The sequence below is a fragment of the Castor canadensis genome, chromosome 1 (assembly GCF_047511655.1).
Source record: "Castor canadensis chromosome 1, mCasCan1.hap1v2, whole genome shotgun sequence".
NCBI lineage: Eukaryota > Metazoa > Chordata > Mammalia > Rodentia > Castoridae > Castor > Castor canadensis.
The window spans coordinates 184,198,019-184,216,565 of NC_133386.1; the positions used below are offsets into that span (position 1 = coordinate 184,198,019).

The 18,547-nt window shown below is 34.1% G+C and overlaps 1 protein-coding gene across 1 annotated transcript; it reads left to right on the top strand.

Annotated features, from left to right (window-relative positions):
- Positions 1-2,601: 2,601 nt before the first annotated feature.
- On the top strand, positions 2,602-3,519 carry LOC109703073 (olfactory receptor 4A47-like). The gene has a single exon (XM_020188281.2). It carries the CDS (start codon positions 2,602-2,604, stop codon positions 3,517-3,519), a length of 918 nt encoding a protein of 305 aa, XP_020043870.2.
- The last annotated feature ends 15,028 nt before the right edge of the window (positions 3,520-18,547 follow it).

Below are 18,547 nucleotides of genomic sequence, written 5' to 3' on the forward strand. Positions count from 1 at the left end.
AATTATTTGACTGTAGCTACAGAAAGGATGAGATGAGCTAAACAGATGAATGGTAGTAATTCTTTATTGAAGTTACTAGAAAATAACTTGTGAGGGAGAACCTTCTCTGTTTAAAAGGTGAGTTTCTATATTCTTATGTGTACATAGGATTTATTTGCATTTTGATAAATTATCCTAATATAAAAGTATTATAAATATTCTGAGTACACTTTTTCATTCCTTTGAAACAGTTCTGCAATGCAGGTCATGATTTCCTAAAATATTTAAAAGACTCTCTAGAAAATGGACTGATATACTCATGTGATTTCAAATGTATCCTCAAGAAAGAACACTTTTTTGCCTTCTGAGTGCATACTAGATGGAAGAGGGGTTTCTAGAACTTTACCAGTGAGGTGGAAAGTTCTCCTTAAAGCTATAAACAAAGTTCCAAAAGATAAATCTTTAATAGTTGGTAATGGAAATCAATTTTGTAATAGGGTGAATTTCTTATTACATAGTAAATTCTATCACTTGAGTTCCTAAGAATTTAAATGATAAAAAAAGCTTGTGTAGGAAGAATGTTGCTGGTCAAGTTCTATATAATATGTGTCAAAATACATAAAATTAAAGGAAATTAAGTTAGCAGCCATGATATATGATCAAGAGTTATATTTCTGTAAGGGAAAATAGAAGACTTATGGTGAAAACATGATTTCTCATCACTACCAAGATTTCTTTCCTTAGATGACAATGTAGACCTTTAGCCTGTAGGAGATAGTAGATACTTTGTGAGCTTCAAGTTCACCTTATTTGATTGATATGACACAATGTAACAGTACTGTAACCTCTTCTCTGTTGAATAGACATAGGTTGAACATGCAATATACTTTTTACAATATTTATTTTATTTTAGAGGTTGTGATATATGCCATGGTTTCTGAAACTAGGATCTATAAAAGAACAGATGAAAAAAATGTGTAAAAGCATTGTGAATATTTATGTATAGTAAATGAATAATGTAAGAGGTAAACTAGAGAGGGTTTCATGGATCTCAGCTGGTGTTTTTTAGGATATGATAGAGTGCATTTTATTGAACTAGTAATAGGATATCAAATGTATGAATAAGTAATATTAGAGGAATGAAGGAGTAAAAAACACTGTTAGAATTGCTCTTGAACAATAACATGGGAAGAGGTACTATTTCATTACTTAAATAACCTTGGAAGGAATAGATTTATTATGAAAAAATTTAAAAATTACTCAAAAGTTATTGATCTGGAAGTGTTATTAAATAGATGAAGGTATAAGTTTGAAAATTAGGGGAGATATAGTGCTGAAGACTCACCATCTTCAGAATACTTTAAGCATATATAGGTTATGGAAGGAAGGAATATTTAACTAAAGACACTGAGAAGTATTTTCAATGACTGTGTTGGATATTTGAGATGTGACAGCTCTTAGTCACACATTGTCATATTGGGTCACATGAAGCAATTATGGTTTTGTTGTCTTTCCTCCAAACTTATACTTTAAAGTCTTAATCACCATCACCTCAGAATGTGACTTTATTTGGGGATGGGACCTTTATATAGGTAATAAAATAATATCATTAGGATGGGCCCCATCCGATATGACTGATGTCTTTTGCACAAGTGGGAATTTGGATATAGAGAGAATGTCATGTACAAGCCAGGGAGATAAGCCTGAAACAAATCCTTCTCACATAGTCTTCTGAAGGAATCAACACCATCTACACATTGATTTTGAATATTTGGCATACAGAATCCTGAGAAAATACATTTTTGGTGTTTAAACCTTCCAGTGTGTAGCAAAAGAATACAGCATTTTATAATGAGAAGTGAGGGTGCTGTTGATAATCTCTAAAAATATAGAAGTAGCTCTGGGATTTAATAATGGGTTGATGCTTGAATAGTTTTAGTATTTCTGATAGAAATAGCCTAGCTTGCTTTGGAGAAAGACAGTGTTGGTGGAAATATAGATATTAACTGATTCTGGTGAGGATGCAGAAAGGAAAGAGAGCTACAGAGAAGGCACGTATTGTTGTAGAGAATCCATATACCATCATGAAAATAGTGTTCCTAGAAAAGTGAATGCTAGGATGCTTGTGGCTTAGGTCCCAAATGGAAAAGAGGAACATGTTACTGGAAAGCAGAGGAATGAAAATCATTGTTCTAAAGTAGCTACATTAGAAAATAATATATTGTGTTTTTGTCTATAGTTTTAAATTCATAATTCACCCATTACAATTGTGTAAATTACCTAAGTGAGTTTTTACTATGATACCTTTATGGCTTTCTACAGGATACATCTTTTCACTGAATTTCCTAATGACATAAAGAAACATATCTCTACCAATACTTGTCAAATTGCTCTTAATTGTCTGACCCCCATTACTATGTATTAATTACTTAGGAGAGAGAATACTGTTTAAGTTAATTTAGTAATCCAGACATCAACTGTAGGTTGCTTAACAAAAGTAGATACTTCATATCCATTTTAGTGGATGAATGGAGATTAAAATTACAATATTTCTAAGGATATTTTATTGTGATATAGGTAAGCTTCTTTTTACATGTGAAACCAGCAACAAAAACAAAATAGATGGAACCAAGGAACAATGTTACTTACTTTGTCCTGTTGGGCCTCACCCAGAATCCAAAAGAGCAGAAAGTTCTTTGTGTTTTGTTCTTGCTCTTCTACATTTTGACCATTCTGGGAAATCTGCTCATTATCATAACTGTCAGTCTAAGTAAGACTTTGGACTCACCAATGTACTTTTTTCTTGCTAGTTTATCATTTGTGGATATTATTTATTCAACAACAATTTCTCCCAAATTGGTTTCAGACTTGTTTTTGGGGAAGAATACCATATCCTTCAAGTTTTGCATGATTCAGCTCTTTACAGAACACTTTTTGGGTGGATCAGAGGTCTCTCTTCTATTGGTAATGGCCCTTGACCGCTACGTGGCTATCTGCAAGCCTTTGCATTATTTGCTTATTATGAGGAAATGGGTGTGTGTTGTATTGTTGATAGTGGCTTGGTTTGGAGGGTTTTTGCACTCAATAATTCAACTCAGCACTATTTATGGGCTTCCATTTTGTGGTCCTAATGTCATTGATCATTTTATGTGTGACATGTACCCTTTATTAGAGCTTGTCTGTATTGACATCTACGTCATTGGCGTCTTAGTGGTGGCCAATGGAGGACTGATGTGCTCAATTATATTGCTGTTCTTATTCATCTCGTATGGTGTCATCTTGCACTCTCTAAAGAATCTTAGTCGAGAAGGAAGGCAGAAAGCTCTCTCAACCTGTGGCTCCCACATCACTGCAGTTGTCTGCTTCTTTGCTCCCTGTATTTTCATATATGCAAGACCTGCTAAGACTTTTCCTATTGACAAATCAGTAAGTGTATTTTATACAGTCATAACTCCCATGCTGAACCCATTAATCTATACTCTGAGAAACTCAGAAATGACAAATGCTATGAAGAAGCTCTGGAGAAGAAAAGTAATATAATATCATGAATAAGTGAGTCATAAACCACAATTATTTGATTATAAAATTGTCTCCTGTGTATTCACAATTATTCTTAAATCTGAGGTTAAGTTCTATTTACTTCAAAGCAGTTCTGATATATACAATTAATAAATGAGGTATATGTGTTTATTCTGTTAATACATTTTCCCATTATGATGTAACCTATAATGTCTTATTTGTCACTGTACTTGGAAAGTTATAATGAACATATAATAAGAAGCAAATAAATAATGGGTAATAAGTTATTGAATGAAAACTATAAAATTACTATGATTTTTATTTAATTTCTGCCTCTATTTTATTGCAAACTTGGTCATTAATTGCTTTAAGATTTTCTTTTATATTAATTTTTTTCAATCTAATAGTTACACTAAGTGGTATATTAACTCTTATCTTTATCTGATTTCAGTTGCATTACATATGAACTTTTAGTGCAGTATTTTTACTTTTTACTCTAAAAAATGAAAGCATGCTAGATAATAATATTAATAGTGGAAATGATGCAAAATGGTAAAATCATAGAATAAATATCCTCTCCCTTTCTCAGTAGTCTTTTAGCATTATTCACCAATACAGATACTGTTTTGTGTTTCTACAATTCTTATAGACCACAAAGACAAATTTGGAAGTCATTATGCTAACATATGCCAGACACAGAAAGACAAATACTGCATGATCTTATTTATATGTGGAAATCTATAATAGTCACACTCATTGGACTGGTGATTACTTGGGCTAGAGGGTGGGGAAAAACTGACAATATTGGACAAATACTATGACATTTAATTTTATGTTTGATGTAATTTCATGATCAGATAAAAGTTGTAAGAATTCTTGGATACCCTTCACCCAATCTGCATGTATTCACATTTTTATACATTAGCTTTTTTCTTCTATTTTTGTGTAATTTTATACTTGAATTTATATATACTTTTATGTAGACATACAAAAATATTGTTATATTCATACCTTCATTCCCTCCAGTATATGTCCATATTTACCATATATGTATTCGTATAGACTTATTTACACTTTTTTTCTGAAAGGTTTATGAATACCTTGCCAACATGGTTATACTTAGTCTGAAAATTTCTAAGCATTTCTGAAGGACAAGAATTTTCTTGCATAATCACAATAAAATGATCAAATCATTTTGATATAATTGCAATAATCTATGCAGGTTATTGTCCTTTTACCATTTGTTCCAATAATATCATCTTTGTAGCAAAAGAGGATACAGAAACCATGTTGCATTTTGTTATTATATGTATGACACAGAGCCCTTTATTTTTCGTCTATCCCTGAGTATTTGTATGTATTTTTAGATATTATATTCTTTGTAGAGTATAGTCAGTTATTTTGTGTAGTGTATTGGGCATTCTATTTAGTTTTTTTCTGGTGTTTCTTTGTGTTCAGATTCCTTTTTTGTCATTGGTAGCAATATCTTATAATTGATGCTGAATTCTCAATTATTATATTAGAAGAAACTGGCTAATGATTAGTCCATTACTTTTTTTTAAATTGAGCATTGGCAGTGACTGAAATCCATTACTTTTGTTGTGATTCCAGTGGATCAGACCTATGGCCACTGTTCCAGGCAAGCTGTCCACCACTGTGCTAAACCCGCAGCTCATGTCCATTACATGTCATGCTAAGTTTAATCATGAGGTTATGGTCATGCCCCCACATTCTCTTCATTGTGCCATTTAGAGTTTTTATGTTAATGATGAAAAATTTTGGGAGTGTTCACTTTTTGAGATCTGGTACCACTGAAATCTGCTCTCTCTTTTTTTCTTTGTTACATAAGGTGCATTTACGAAAACTCAACTGATACTGGCATCTACTTCAAAGTATTTTGTAGTTTCTATGCTATTTTTTGGCAAAATATCTCTTCTTGTTTTTGGATGATTTCCCAGAGGAGGAGAGAATAGTGAATTTGTGTAGCATGTTTATTCAAAATGTTTGAACAGTTAAATTTTTAAGGGATCTGAAGCAGGTTATATCTTTCTTTTTTAAACTGATGTTTGGTCCCAACATTTCAAATGTTCTTTAACAGGAAATAACAGGACATGCAGACTTGAAAACATTCATGAAGTTACTGATTTCTCATGTCACACAGTGAAAGCCTGTGCCTTTCCTTCACTGCTGATGATTAGGATAATGCATGACATTGCTGAACATTATAACTTTAATTTCATCTTGTGAATTTCTGTTGTTACATGAAGAGAAAAAGCATTCAGCTTTTTAAATGACCCTGGGACAAAGAAAGATAGGTTTTAATGTTTTACTATTAAGCATGATACTCTTATGATTTTAAGATTTGTATTTTCACATTATGTTAAGAAAAATACATCCATTCTCTTAATATGATAATATTATTTTCAGAAAATGACATCAAATTTATTAACTATGCTTAAGAACTTGTAAATATTATTCTACGATTTTTCTTTTTGACTTAATTTTTTGAAGTATAATGTATTTTCTGATATCAATTTATCTTGTCTTCAGAATGCTTTGGCTAAGATTAAGAAATGGAGATTACCACCTTTCTAAAATAATCATATAAATCAAAGAAGAAAAGTGCTTTTATTTAACACGTTGGACATCAGAAAACAAGCAACAGTTTTCATTGGGATGGAAGACAAGTTTGTTCTTCAGACTGTCCCCACTTGTGTTTATCACTTATAGTGTTTCCAAGTTATTCACGTAGAAGTAGAGGGATGTTCAGGAACATTATGGGCCATACTCTGGGTACAGGAAATGAAAATGTGAGTGTCCTCATGAAAGATAGGCAACTGAAGTTTAGAGGACATGATATTGAAGAAGTATTACTCAAGAGAGAGAGTGAGAGTTGAAAGAAGCCTGAGAACGTCCAAGGGTCCCATTAATTACTAAGCAAAGTAACATGTGAGGAACTACTTTAGGCTGTGAAATATCTATCTATATGGATTTGAGAGAAAAGTGCCTACTACTCACACAGTACGTGGGATAGTGCCTATTCTCATCAATGTGATTGAAATACTAAATAGTTCATAGGGCCAGGCTTTGACTCAGTACTTAGAAAGATCTTGCCTCCCTAGTAGGACATATTTAACTTTAGAATTAGCATTGGTTTAAAGCTTTTTGGTAAAATATAATAGCAGGATATTTATTAAAATGGAAAACAAAACCGCAAAAATCATATTACTTTCAAGAAACTTAATTGTACTACAAAACCATGCTTATGTGTGCATACACATGCCTATATCTAACTAGTATTCAACATGTTTAAAAATTTCTGGCATGTAATGCAAGAATGTCAAGTGTGAAAGGGAGCATGAATTTATAATTTTCAAGTAGGATAGTACCCTTCAATTGAAACCAACTCAGAATTGACACATACATAAACAGTAGCATAAAAGAATACTAAAACTGACTATAATCACATTCCATTTGTTCAAAATTGAATAGAGATATGGATGGAAAAACAGACTAAAGCTGAACTTTAAAGCGACAAAAATACTCAATGGATTGATAGATTAGATATTGTAGGAGAAGAGATTCCAAAAAAGATATAATGAAACTACTCAAAACAAAATGTAGAAATATTTAAAAAAGAAAAAAATAGCAAATTATGGAACAAATTTAAGTGACATAATTAACAAATGATTGAGGTTTCTAATTATAGAGTACGGATAGGATTTTTCAAGAAATAGTGAATAACAAAATTCCAAGGATAAATACTGCATAAAAATAAACTTAGAAACTTGATGAAACAGTGGCACAAAACTTAAAGAGACTACACAAAAGCGCCTCATAACCAAAACACCCAAAGCCAACAATACAGAGAAAATCTTTAGGAATTAGGATAACACATGTAAAAAAGAGACTGATATCAGATACTTTGTAGAAAATGATGAAACCAAAGCAATAGTGGAGCACTGTTTTGTCACTGAAGAAACTTTAAAGTTACAATTCTGAGCATGAAGTAAAGGTGTTTTCAGTCATACAAATGTGTGACTGAATTCAACAGTATGTGATTGTCATTACAAGGTATGTTAAAGGCATAATTTATGCTCAAGAATTATGAAGTTTAAACGTACATACAAGAATAAGTGTGATAATATTCTGAAGGTTGAAAATGAAAACATGGACATATACAATTCAAAGGTTTTTAAATGCAGTATATAAAGTATTATAATATCACTTAACAGGACACATTGGCAAGATAAGTATATATATATATATATATATATATATATATATATATATACACACACACATATATATTATAAATTCTGTAAGAATCAAAGGAAGATTTATTAATAGTAAAAGAAAGATGGAGCAGAAGAAAGAATTTTTGACCTCAAAGACTGGCCTTTTGAATTAACCCAATCAGAAAGAAAATAAAAAGAAATAAGAATACAAAGAACAAAGCAAGTCTATGGGATTCGTGGAGCATCATTATGAAAATGCATTTTCACATAGAATTACAGAAGGGAGGGCATGGAAAAAGTTGCACAAAGCAAATTTAATGGAATAATAGCTGCATACTTAAAAGGTCTTAGGAGAGATATGGACATCTATATCCATTATGGTCAATTGGATAGACTCAACACAAAGAAGCCCTCCCTAAGGCACATTATAACCAAACTCTCAAAAGTCAAAGACAAAGACAATTCTAAATGTAGCAAGAAACAAATATCAAGTTACATGGAAGGGAATACTCACCAGAGTAATAGCGGATTTCATAACAGAAGCCTACAGAAAATGACATGATATAATAAAAAAAATACTGCTTGTTAAGAATACTATTCCAATTTAGGCCCTGCTGAAACACATCTATAATCCTAGCTACTTGGGAGGCTGAATATGGGAGGATCATGGTTTGAAGTCAGTCAAGACAAAAAGTTCAACCAATACCTGGGTGTGGTGGTGTGTACTTCTCATACCATACTACTTAAAATCCTCTTAAAAAGAGAGGATTTTGGTTCCAGGCCAGTCTGAGCAAGTTTGTGAAACCTTATCTCAACAGAAAAAAGTTGAGTATCATGGTTTTAATTTATAATTCCAGTGATGTCAGGAAATATAATATAGGAGAATTGATGTGCAGGTCAACTTGGGCAAAAAGCAAGAACCTTATCTCCCAATTAGCCAGAGCAAAAAGAGGTAGAGACATGACTCAAGTGGTAGAGCAACTGCTTTGCAAGTGCAAAGCTATGAGTACAAAGCATGGTAATGCCAAAAAACATATGATAAATTAAAAGAGAATACTACACCAAAAAATATCTCTTCTTCAGAAATGAAAGAGAAATTGTCTTTCTCAGACAAGCAAACTGAGGAAATTCAATACTACTAGTATGACCTTAAAAGAAATGCTAACATGATACTTGTGTATAGAAGGAAATGTGTGGCAGGATTTCCTTGGGAGGACTAGAGTCACGTGCCTCCAAACTGAGATGATATCAGCAGCTCAAAGATTGACTCAAACAAGTAGAGTTTTAATAGAGCTCACCTATGGAGCACTGAATGACTATAGGGAAGTATATTTATCTAGCCTTGTCAATATCTCTTGAAAAGGTAATGCTCAGACTCTTTTAAACCCTCAGAAGATGCTAGCTGCTAGTCCCTACCAAACTTCTCTTTTATGTGGTTCTATGTCTGTAGCAGAAATCTGGAGTAAAGCATCACCAAAGTTAAAAACAGGCTCAAGTATAAGACACAGACCCTGGGAAAAATACATGTCTATGAATGATCTATACTTATTCATACCATGGGTCTTATTGATCTCAGCAGACATTCTCCCACCATGGGAAAAAGGGATTGTGCTCTAGTCTGACACATATAACAACTAAGTGATGACTTGCTGCAAGATAGAACAAACTACCCTCATGAAAGTATAAGACACACTAGTAGAGTATATACACATATGTAAAAATTGTAAGGAATCAAATACTTCCACTACAGAAAAGCACCAAACTATAATTATTAGTAGGAGATAAACAATGGAAGAAAGGAAATATCCAACAGAAAACAATGAACAAATGGTATGAGTTGGGTGTTGCCTATCAAGAATAGCCTTGAATGTACAAGGATTAATAACCCAATTAAAAGATATAGACTTGTGATGGAAAAATAGCACAGCCCAACATGCTGCCTATGAGTACCCTCCTGTTGAACACACACATACATTGATATTGAAAATATATTCACAAATGAAAAGCAAATGTGAGCAGGAATACCTATACTGTTTTACAGTATAGTTGTTTTATACTGATAAATCAGATTTAAAGCCAAACACTGCAAAAAGGAAACAAAGTACATCACTGTACAATGATAAATAAATGAAATCAGCAAGAAGATATATAACTGTAGATATACATGCACTCACATCTTACCACTTTAAAATATAAAATATGTGTATTTTCCATTTAAAATGAAACATAGACTCTAATGTAATTATGGGTATGAACTACAATACTCCCTTTCATCACTGGAGAGATGATGTGATACAGAAAATCAACAAATAAACAATAGAGTTAAACTGCAAATAGACTAAATGTATCTGAGAGATATTTACAGATCATTTAATCCAAGAGCATGCATTTTTCTCATTAGCACACAGACCATTTTTCAGTATAGACCATATGGTATGCCAGTAAAGAAGTCCCATTGAGTTAAACACATCAAAATCATATCATCTATCTTCTCTGACAACAACAGAGAAAAATTGTGCAAATACAAGGACTTAAACATCTTGTTCTGGAATGACCAATATAGAAATGAAGAAATTAAAGGGAAATTAACGAATTTCCTAAAACATAGGAAAATTGAAATACAATATTTTCAAAGATTGTGGGATAGAGAAAGGTTGTATTGAAAGGAAAGTTTATATAAGAATGTATATGGAAAAAATTCAAGATTTAAAAGAAAATATCTGGTTCAGCAGCAAGATGGAGGAGTAATACAAGTTTTGTACATCAAGAATAAGTTTGGATAACAAAGAAGAAACTACATACAAAAAAGTCAAAGAAAGGAAGGCCCAGGAAAAACATAAAAGAGTAATAGGATATGTGAAAAATACAGCAAATCAAAAAGCAACACAGAAACTGCTTGCAGCCTACATCCCTGCTTCCCTTGGGGACAGGGGAAGACGAAACCTCCACCTCAAAGTGGTGAAATGAGCCTGGGGTCAATATTTATGTCACCGACAAGTCCTAACCACAGTGCAAGAATATCATGAAATAGCAATTTACCCTTGTGCATCAGGCCAACACAAAAACAGGACAACACTTCATTTACCATACCTCAGAGAGCAGTGATTCCATCTTGAGATGGCCTGCAGACTGAGTCTGGTTTCTGGAAACATCTGGTTGCAGAGGCCTTGAATTTTCAGGCTGCTGAGAAGTTAAAGGGTGCTGGGGTAAGGAACTGGTGACCCTCCCTGCTCAACTGTCTGAGGACATTCTCCAAATCAAAGCCTCTAGCTTTTGCTGGCAGAGAGCTCTGATATCTGAAGGTTCTTGCAGGCAGGCCAGTTTGGAGACTGAGCAATATGGGACATGTGTGTCTTCTAGCCACATTGTCCATGTAGAAACCTGCTGCCAGCACATCCCAAGCAGTAAGATAGAAAAATGCCCAGAGGTTGGCAACTCTGCCCAATCCTGCCACATAAGACCCATTTAACAAGCTCAGTTTAAAAAGCAAAACCCCAGTTCTGGGAACTCTGGTTAGAGAAGCTGCTTAATAGCAAACAACACCAAGCAAGAAGCTTCTGACTGAGCAAATCTGGGATTTCAAAGGAAATAGCCTGAGGCATTCCAGGCCTCTGAAACCACAGTGTGTGCTTGTAAGTCTGCCACCAGAAGCAGACATAGTATGGGGGGGGCAGTTTGGACTGGACGAAAGTGGGAAAAACTGTAAAAGGCAGAGAGGTAGGTGAACCTGCCCTCTCAAGCTACCTGCTCCCGTCTCACAAAAAGAGCGGGCCTGCCCATTCAGAGCTCTTCACATTTCAAGAAGTCTCTGCCCTCATCTACTTCTCAGATCCAAAACAACTCAGAGAGCAAAACTCTTTAAAAGAATTTGCCTAGAAAGTGTCAACTACATTGTCTGAACTTCCCATCTCTGAGGCCCTGGCTATACCTTTAGCTAAAGGTAAAATTCCACCTTTCTGAAGCTGTTTTCCATAACAACCAGGTAAAGATGGCCCAATACAAAATATACTTCTCTGCAGGGCGGGGTTGGGGGGGTAACCCAAATAATGTACACACATGTAAGTAAACGCAAAAAATGATAAAATAAATAATAAAGGAAAAAGGAGATGTGAAAATACACACAGAAAAGAAGTACACGTGATTTTTTTGTTTGTTTCTTTGTTCTGTTTGTTTTTGCTCTTATTTTGTTTTTGTTTTTGTTCATTGTTTATTTCCTTTTATCCAATTTCTTCTTGTTTGTTTCTTTTTTCTTTCATTCTGTATTTCCAGATTATAAATATCTAGAGTTCTTTCATACTACTATCTCCTATGCTTACCTCCCCTTCTTTCATTTTTCCCCTCCCCTCCCTTCTTTATCCCAATCCCCACAATACTCAATTTCAGTCCTTCAACCAGTGGTAGGTAAGTTCTCAGATCATCTACCCAGAAATCATAATTTTGCTCCCATACGTGTTACTGGAGAGACAGAGTAGAACTTTAATTGGTTGTTAAACATTCAAATACTTGGTTTATTGATGAATTGCTAACCCTGCTACTGCATTAGGTTCTCCACTCACTCAAGGAAGTAAAAGGAATCTTAAACTATGAGTTGCACAAAACATAGCATAGCAATTTAAACATGAAAAACCAAGACAATATCTCATGTTCATATTCTCACCACAACAACTCAACATCTGAATGCAAAGATAATGATTGGCCAAAATATCTGAGGGGCAATTCAGAGACCTATTGATAAAAATGATCAAAGACCTTAAAAAATATCCCAATAAATAGATAAATGAAGTTAGGAACTCAATCCAAGACATAGACAAAAAAATTAACAACATGAAAGAAAAATTCATCAAGGAAATGTAAAATTATGCAAAATAACCAAGTAGAAATGTTAGAAGTGAAAACCACAATAAATCAAATACAAACCGTAATGGGTAATATTATCACCAGAGAACATAAAACAGAAGAAAGAATGTCAGAGGTGGAGGACAAGATTGAGAAACTATTGTATGTAAATAATCATGAAGAAAAAACAATAATACACATAAATAACAACATATAAGAACTCTGGGACATGATCAAAGGACCAAACCTAAGAAGTAGTGGGGTGGTTAAGGAGCTGAAATACAAACTAAAGGCATAGGAAGCCTATTCAATGAAATCATAGCAGAAAATACCCCAAACCAATGTTACAATATAGACAACCATATACAGGAAATATTTCAAACTCCAAAAAGGCATGACCAGAAAAGGACAACCCCATGACATATCATAATGAAAATGCCAAATCTAGAGAACAAAGAAAGGATACTGAAAGATTAAAGAGAAAATTGCCAGCTCACATACAACAGTAAATACATAAGAATCATCTTAGACCTCTCAGCACAAAACCTACAAACAAGGAAAAGAATGAAGCAACATAATTCAAGCTCTGAGAGTGAATAACTGAGAATACTTTATCCAGCAAATCTGTCCTTCAACCTCAATGAAGAAATAAAGATCTTCTGAGACAAGGACAAGTTAAAGAAGTTCATGTCCACCAAACCTGCATTAAAAAGGATACTCAAAGGAACAATTGACATGGAAGAGGATGAAAAACAATCACAAATATGAGATGCTAAGAGAGAATAAAACTCAAGGGGAATTGAGGAAGCTGTAAGACCTAGGAAAACAGCAAGCATAATCAACTGAAAAAATGAGCAAAACTCAAAGTTGAACAAAGCCAAATGTAAAGAACAATCAATATGAGACACAACTTGGAAAAAAATAACCAAAGCAATAGGAACCCAGAAATCACTAAATACCTTGCAATCATAACCCCAAATGTACAAGGACTTATCTCTCCAATAAAAAGACACAGATTGTCAGATTGACTAAAAAACCAAGATCCAAAAATCTGTTGCTTACAAGAAATACACCTCATAACCGAAGACACACACAAACTGAAAGTAAAAGGCTGGAAAAAGATTTACCAAGCATGCAGAAATCTAAAGCAAGCAGGAGTAGCTACTAATCTTATATTGGACAAAACAGATTTTATGCAAAATCAGTCACAAGAGATAAAGAAGATCACTACATACTAAAAAAAAGGTAACAGTCCAGCAAGAAGATATGGCAATTCTAAATATATATGCACTGATAATTGGTGTCCCCACATTCATAAAACAAACACTTCTGAGCTTAAAGGAGCATATAAGGCTAGATACAATAATAGTGGGAGACTGCAACACCCTCTCTTCAATAGACAGATCAAGACAAAAAAAATCAAAAAAAGATATCCCAAAGCTAATCAATACTGATGAAATAGACTTAAGAGGTATTTATAGACTATTTCATTCTAGAGCATAAGACAACACATTTTTCTCAGCAGCCCGTGGAACTTTCTCCAAAATAGACCACATCTTAGGTCATATAGCAAACCTCAACAAATACATAAAAACTGAAATAATCCCCTGTATTCTAACAGAGCATAATAAAATAAAATTAAAAATCAATAACAAGAGGAACCACAATAAGCACTAACATGAAGATGGAACAACACACTTTTCAATGATCAATGGGTCATTGAAGAAATCAGTAAAGAAATTAAAAAATTCCCAGATTCAAATGAAAATGGGGACACAACATATCAGAACCTGAGCAACACAGCAAAGGCAGTCTTAAAAGGGAGGTTCATAGCCATGAGTACCCACTCAGAAAATTGGAGAGATCTTAGATAAATATTCTGAAGATACAACTCAAACTCTTAGAAAAGCAAGAGCAAGAGAGCCCAAAAGGGAATGCATGGGAAAAGATTATAAAGAGGAACATGGGCTTCCGTTCTGTGGTCCTAATATCATTGGTCATTTTATCTGTGACATGTACCCATTACTAGAACTTGTCTGTGTTGACACCTATGTCATTACATCTTAGTGGTGGCCAATGGAGGACTGATGTGCTCAATTACATTGCTGCTCTTATTCATCTTTTAGGGTGTCCTATTGCACTCTAATGAACCTTAGTCAAGAAGGAAAACAGAAACCTCTCTCAGGCTGTGGCTCTCATATCACTGCAGTTGTCTGCTTCTTTGTTACCTGTATTTTCATATATGCAAGACCTGCTAAGACTTTTCCTATTGACAAATCAGTAAGTGTATTTTATACAGTCATAACTCCCATGCTGAACCTATTAATCTACATGCAGAGAAATTCAGATATGACAATGCTATGAAGAATCGCTAGAGAAGAAGTTATATAACATCATGAATAAGTGAATCATGAAGCACAATTACACATATTTGATTATAATACTGTCTCCTTGGGATTCTCAATTATTCTTAAGATTGATGCTAAGTTCCCTTCTCCCCATAGCATTTCTTTTTTTTTTTGTTCTTTTATTATTCATATGTGCATACAAGGCTTGGGTCATTTCTCCCCCATGCCCCCCCCTTATGCCCCATCCCTCTCCCCACCACCCCCTCAATACCCAGCAGAAACTATTTTGCCTTTATTTCTAATTTTGTTGTAGAGATAGTATAAGCAATAATAGGAAGGAACAAGGTTTTGCTTGTTGAGATAAGGATAGCTATACAGGGCATTGACTCTCATTGATTTCCTGTGCGTGGGTGTTACCTTCTAGGTTAATTCTTTTTGATCTAACCTTTTCTCTAGTTCCTGGTCCCCTTTTCCTATTGGCCTCAGTTGCTTTTAAGGTATCTGCTTTAGTTTCTCTGCGTTAAGGGCAACAAATGCTAGCTAATTTTTTAGGTGTCTTACCTATCCTCACCCCTCCCTTGTGTGCTCTCGCTTTTATCATGTGCTCATAGTCCAATCCCATTGTTGTGTTTGCCCTTGATCTAATGTCCACATATGAGGGAGAACATACGATTTTTGGTCTTTTGGGCCAGGCTAACCTCACTCAGAATGATGTTCTCCAATTCCATCCAATGAAAAAAATGCTCACCATCTCTAGCAATAAAGGAAATGCAAATTAAAACCACGCTAAGATTCCACCTCACCCCTGTTAGAATAGCCATCATCAGCAACACCACCACCAACAGGTGTTGGCGAGGATGCGGGGAAAAAGGAACCCTCTTACACTGTTGGTGGGAATGTAAACTAGTACAACCACTCTGGAAAAAAATTTGGAGGCTACTTAAAAAGCTAGACATCGATCTACCATTTGATCCAGCAATAGCACTCTTGGGGATATACCCAAAAGACTGTGACACAAGTTACTCCAGAGGCACCTGCACACCCATGTTTATTGCGACACTATTCACAATAGCCAAGTTATGGAAACAGCCAAGATGCCCCAGCACTGACGAATGGATTAAGAAAATGTGGTATCTATACACAATGGAATTTTATGCAGCCATGAAGAAGAATGAAATATTATCATTCCCCATAGCATTTCTGATATACACAACTAATGAATGCACTATATGTTCCTTCTGTTAACACATTTTCCAGTTATGATGTAACCTCTATAAAGTCTTATTTATTACTGTACCTAGAAAGGTACAATGCACTTATAAAAAGGGGTAAATGAATAATAGGTCATACGCTATTGAATGAAAATTTTATAATATGACCATAATTTTATTTAATTTCTGCCTCTATTTTTATTGCTTATTTTCTCATTTATTGCTTCAAGATTTTCTTTTATCCTAGTTCTTTCTAATAGTTATACTAAATGGTATATAAAGGCTCATCTTTGATTTCATTTGCATTACACATGAAAGTTTAGTACATAGTTTTACTTTTTACTCTAAAAATGGAAAATCTCCTAGATAATAATTTTAATAGTGGAACTGATGCAAAATGGTTAAATTGTAGAATAAATCTCCTCCCCCTTCCTCAATAGTCTTTCAGTGTTGTTCCCCAATGCAGAAAATGCATTGTGTTTCTACAATTCTTATATGATCAAAAGATGAATTTTGGAGTAATTATGCTAGCATATGCCAGACACAGAAAGATAAACACTGAATGATACAGTCTATATGTGGAATCTAAGATAGTCACTCATTGGACTGGCAAATACTATGGGATAGAGGGTGAGGGAAAACTGATGATATTGGACAAATATTATGACATTTAATTTTATTTTTGTACTAATTTCAGTGTACTGTGCATAATATTTAGGTTTGTGATCAGATTCAGTTTTTGTCTCTGGCAGAAATATCTCCCATGTGATGCTGAATTCTCAATTGCTGTATCAGAAGAAATTGTCTGTTTATTGGTCCATTACTTTTTTTTAAATTGAGCTTTGGCAGTGAATGAAATCCATTACTTTTGTTCTGGTGCTGGGGATCAGACCTATGACCTCCATGTTCTAGGCAAGTTCTCTACCACTGTGCTAACCTCTCTGCTAATGTCCATTACTTGCCATGTTAAGTTTAATCAGGTGGTTATGGTGGTGACTCACTTTTCTATTCATTGTGCCACTCAGAGTTTTACGTTAATGATTAAAAACTTTTGGAGGGTTCACTTTTTGTGATCTGGTACCACTGAAACCTGCCCTCCTTTTGTTCTTTCTTATGTAACATGCATTTTTGAAAAATCATCTATTAATATTATCCAATGATTTTTTTTGACCTAATTGTAGAGGTCTAAATAAATTTTCTGATATTCAATTCATCTGGTCTTCAGAATACTTTGGCTAAGATCAGGAAATACAGATCAACTTTACCCCTTTCTAAAACAAATGCTTTTCAATACATTGGATATCAGAAAATAAGCAACAGTGTTCACTGAGATGGAAGACAAATTTATCCTTAAGATCTTTCCATTTATGCTTATCACTTATAAAGTTTCTAAGCTATTCATGTAGAGGTAGAGGGATGTCCAGGAACCTCTGGGTCATTCTCTGGGTGGAGGAAATGAAAATGTGTGTTTTCTCAGTAGAGATAGGCAACTGAAACTTAGAGGACATGATATCAAAGAAGTATTACTGAAGAGAGAGAGAGTGAGAGGTGAAAAGAGCCTCAAGAGCATCAGTGGATCCCATTAATTATAAAGCCAAGTGAAATTTGAGGAAATTACTTGAGGCTGTGGAATATCTATCCATACAGATTTGAGAGAAGAATGCTTAATACTCAAACAGGGTTTGGGATAGTGCCTGTTCTCATCAGTGGGACTGGAAAACTTTGTAGTTCATAAGGCCAGGCTTTGGACTCAGTACCTAGAAAGATCTTGCCTAACTAGCAGGACATAATTAACCTTAGAACTGGCATTGTTTTAAAGTCTTTTGGTAAGATATAATAGCAAGCTATTGAAATGCAAAATAAAACCACAAAAAGTATTACTTTCAATAAACTTAATCATACTATAGAACAATATTTATGTGTGTACACACACATATCTATATCTAACTTCTATTAAACTTATTTAAATAATAATTTCTGACATCTAATGCAAGAATGTCAAGTGTGAAAAGAAGCATGAAGTCAAGTGTAGGAAAACACACTTCAATTGAAACAAGCTCAGAACTGACATACACATAAGCAATAGTATACAAGAATATAAAAGTGATATACCAAATCTGAACTAGAAAAGAGTAAAAAATACAATGAAGCAAAAGGTATTGAATGGGTTGATAGAAGATTAGATATTATAGGAGAAGTGATTCCAAAAAAGATACAATAAAACTACACAAAATAAAATATGCTAATATTCAAAACCAAAAACTTAGAAGTCACTATGGGAAGGTGACCAGGAAGTAGTGAAGAGGTGTGGTAGAGATGAATAAATTCAGGTTGTAATATACAGGTGCATGGAAGCAATGCTAGGAATCTATCTTTATAGCTATCCTAATGTCAAACTAGTAAAAATGCTATGTCT

Excerpts from the sequence above, each read along its gene's own strand:
- LOC109703073 (XM_020188281.2), top strand. The coding sequence starts at position 2,602 with ATGGAACCAAGGAACAATGTTACTTACTTTGTCCTGTTGGGCCTCACC.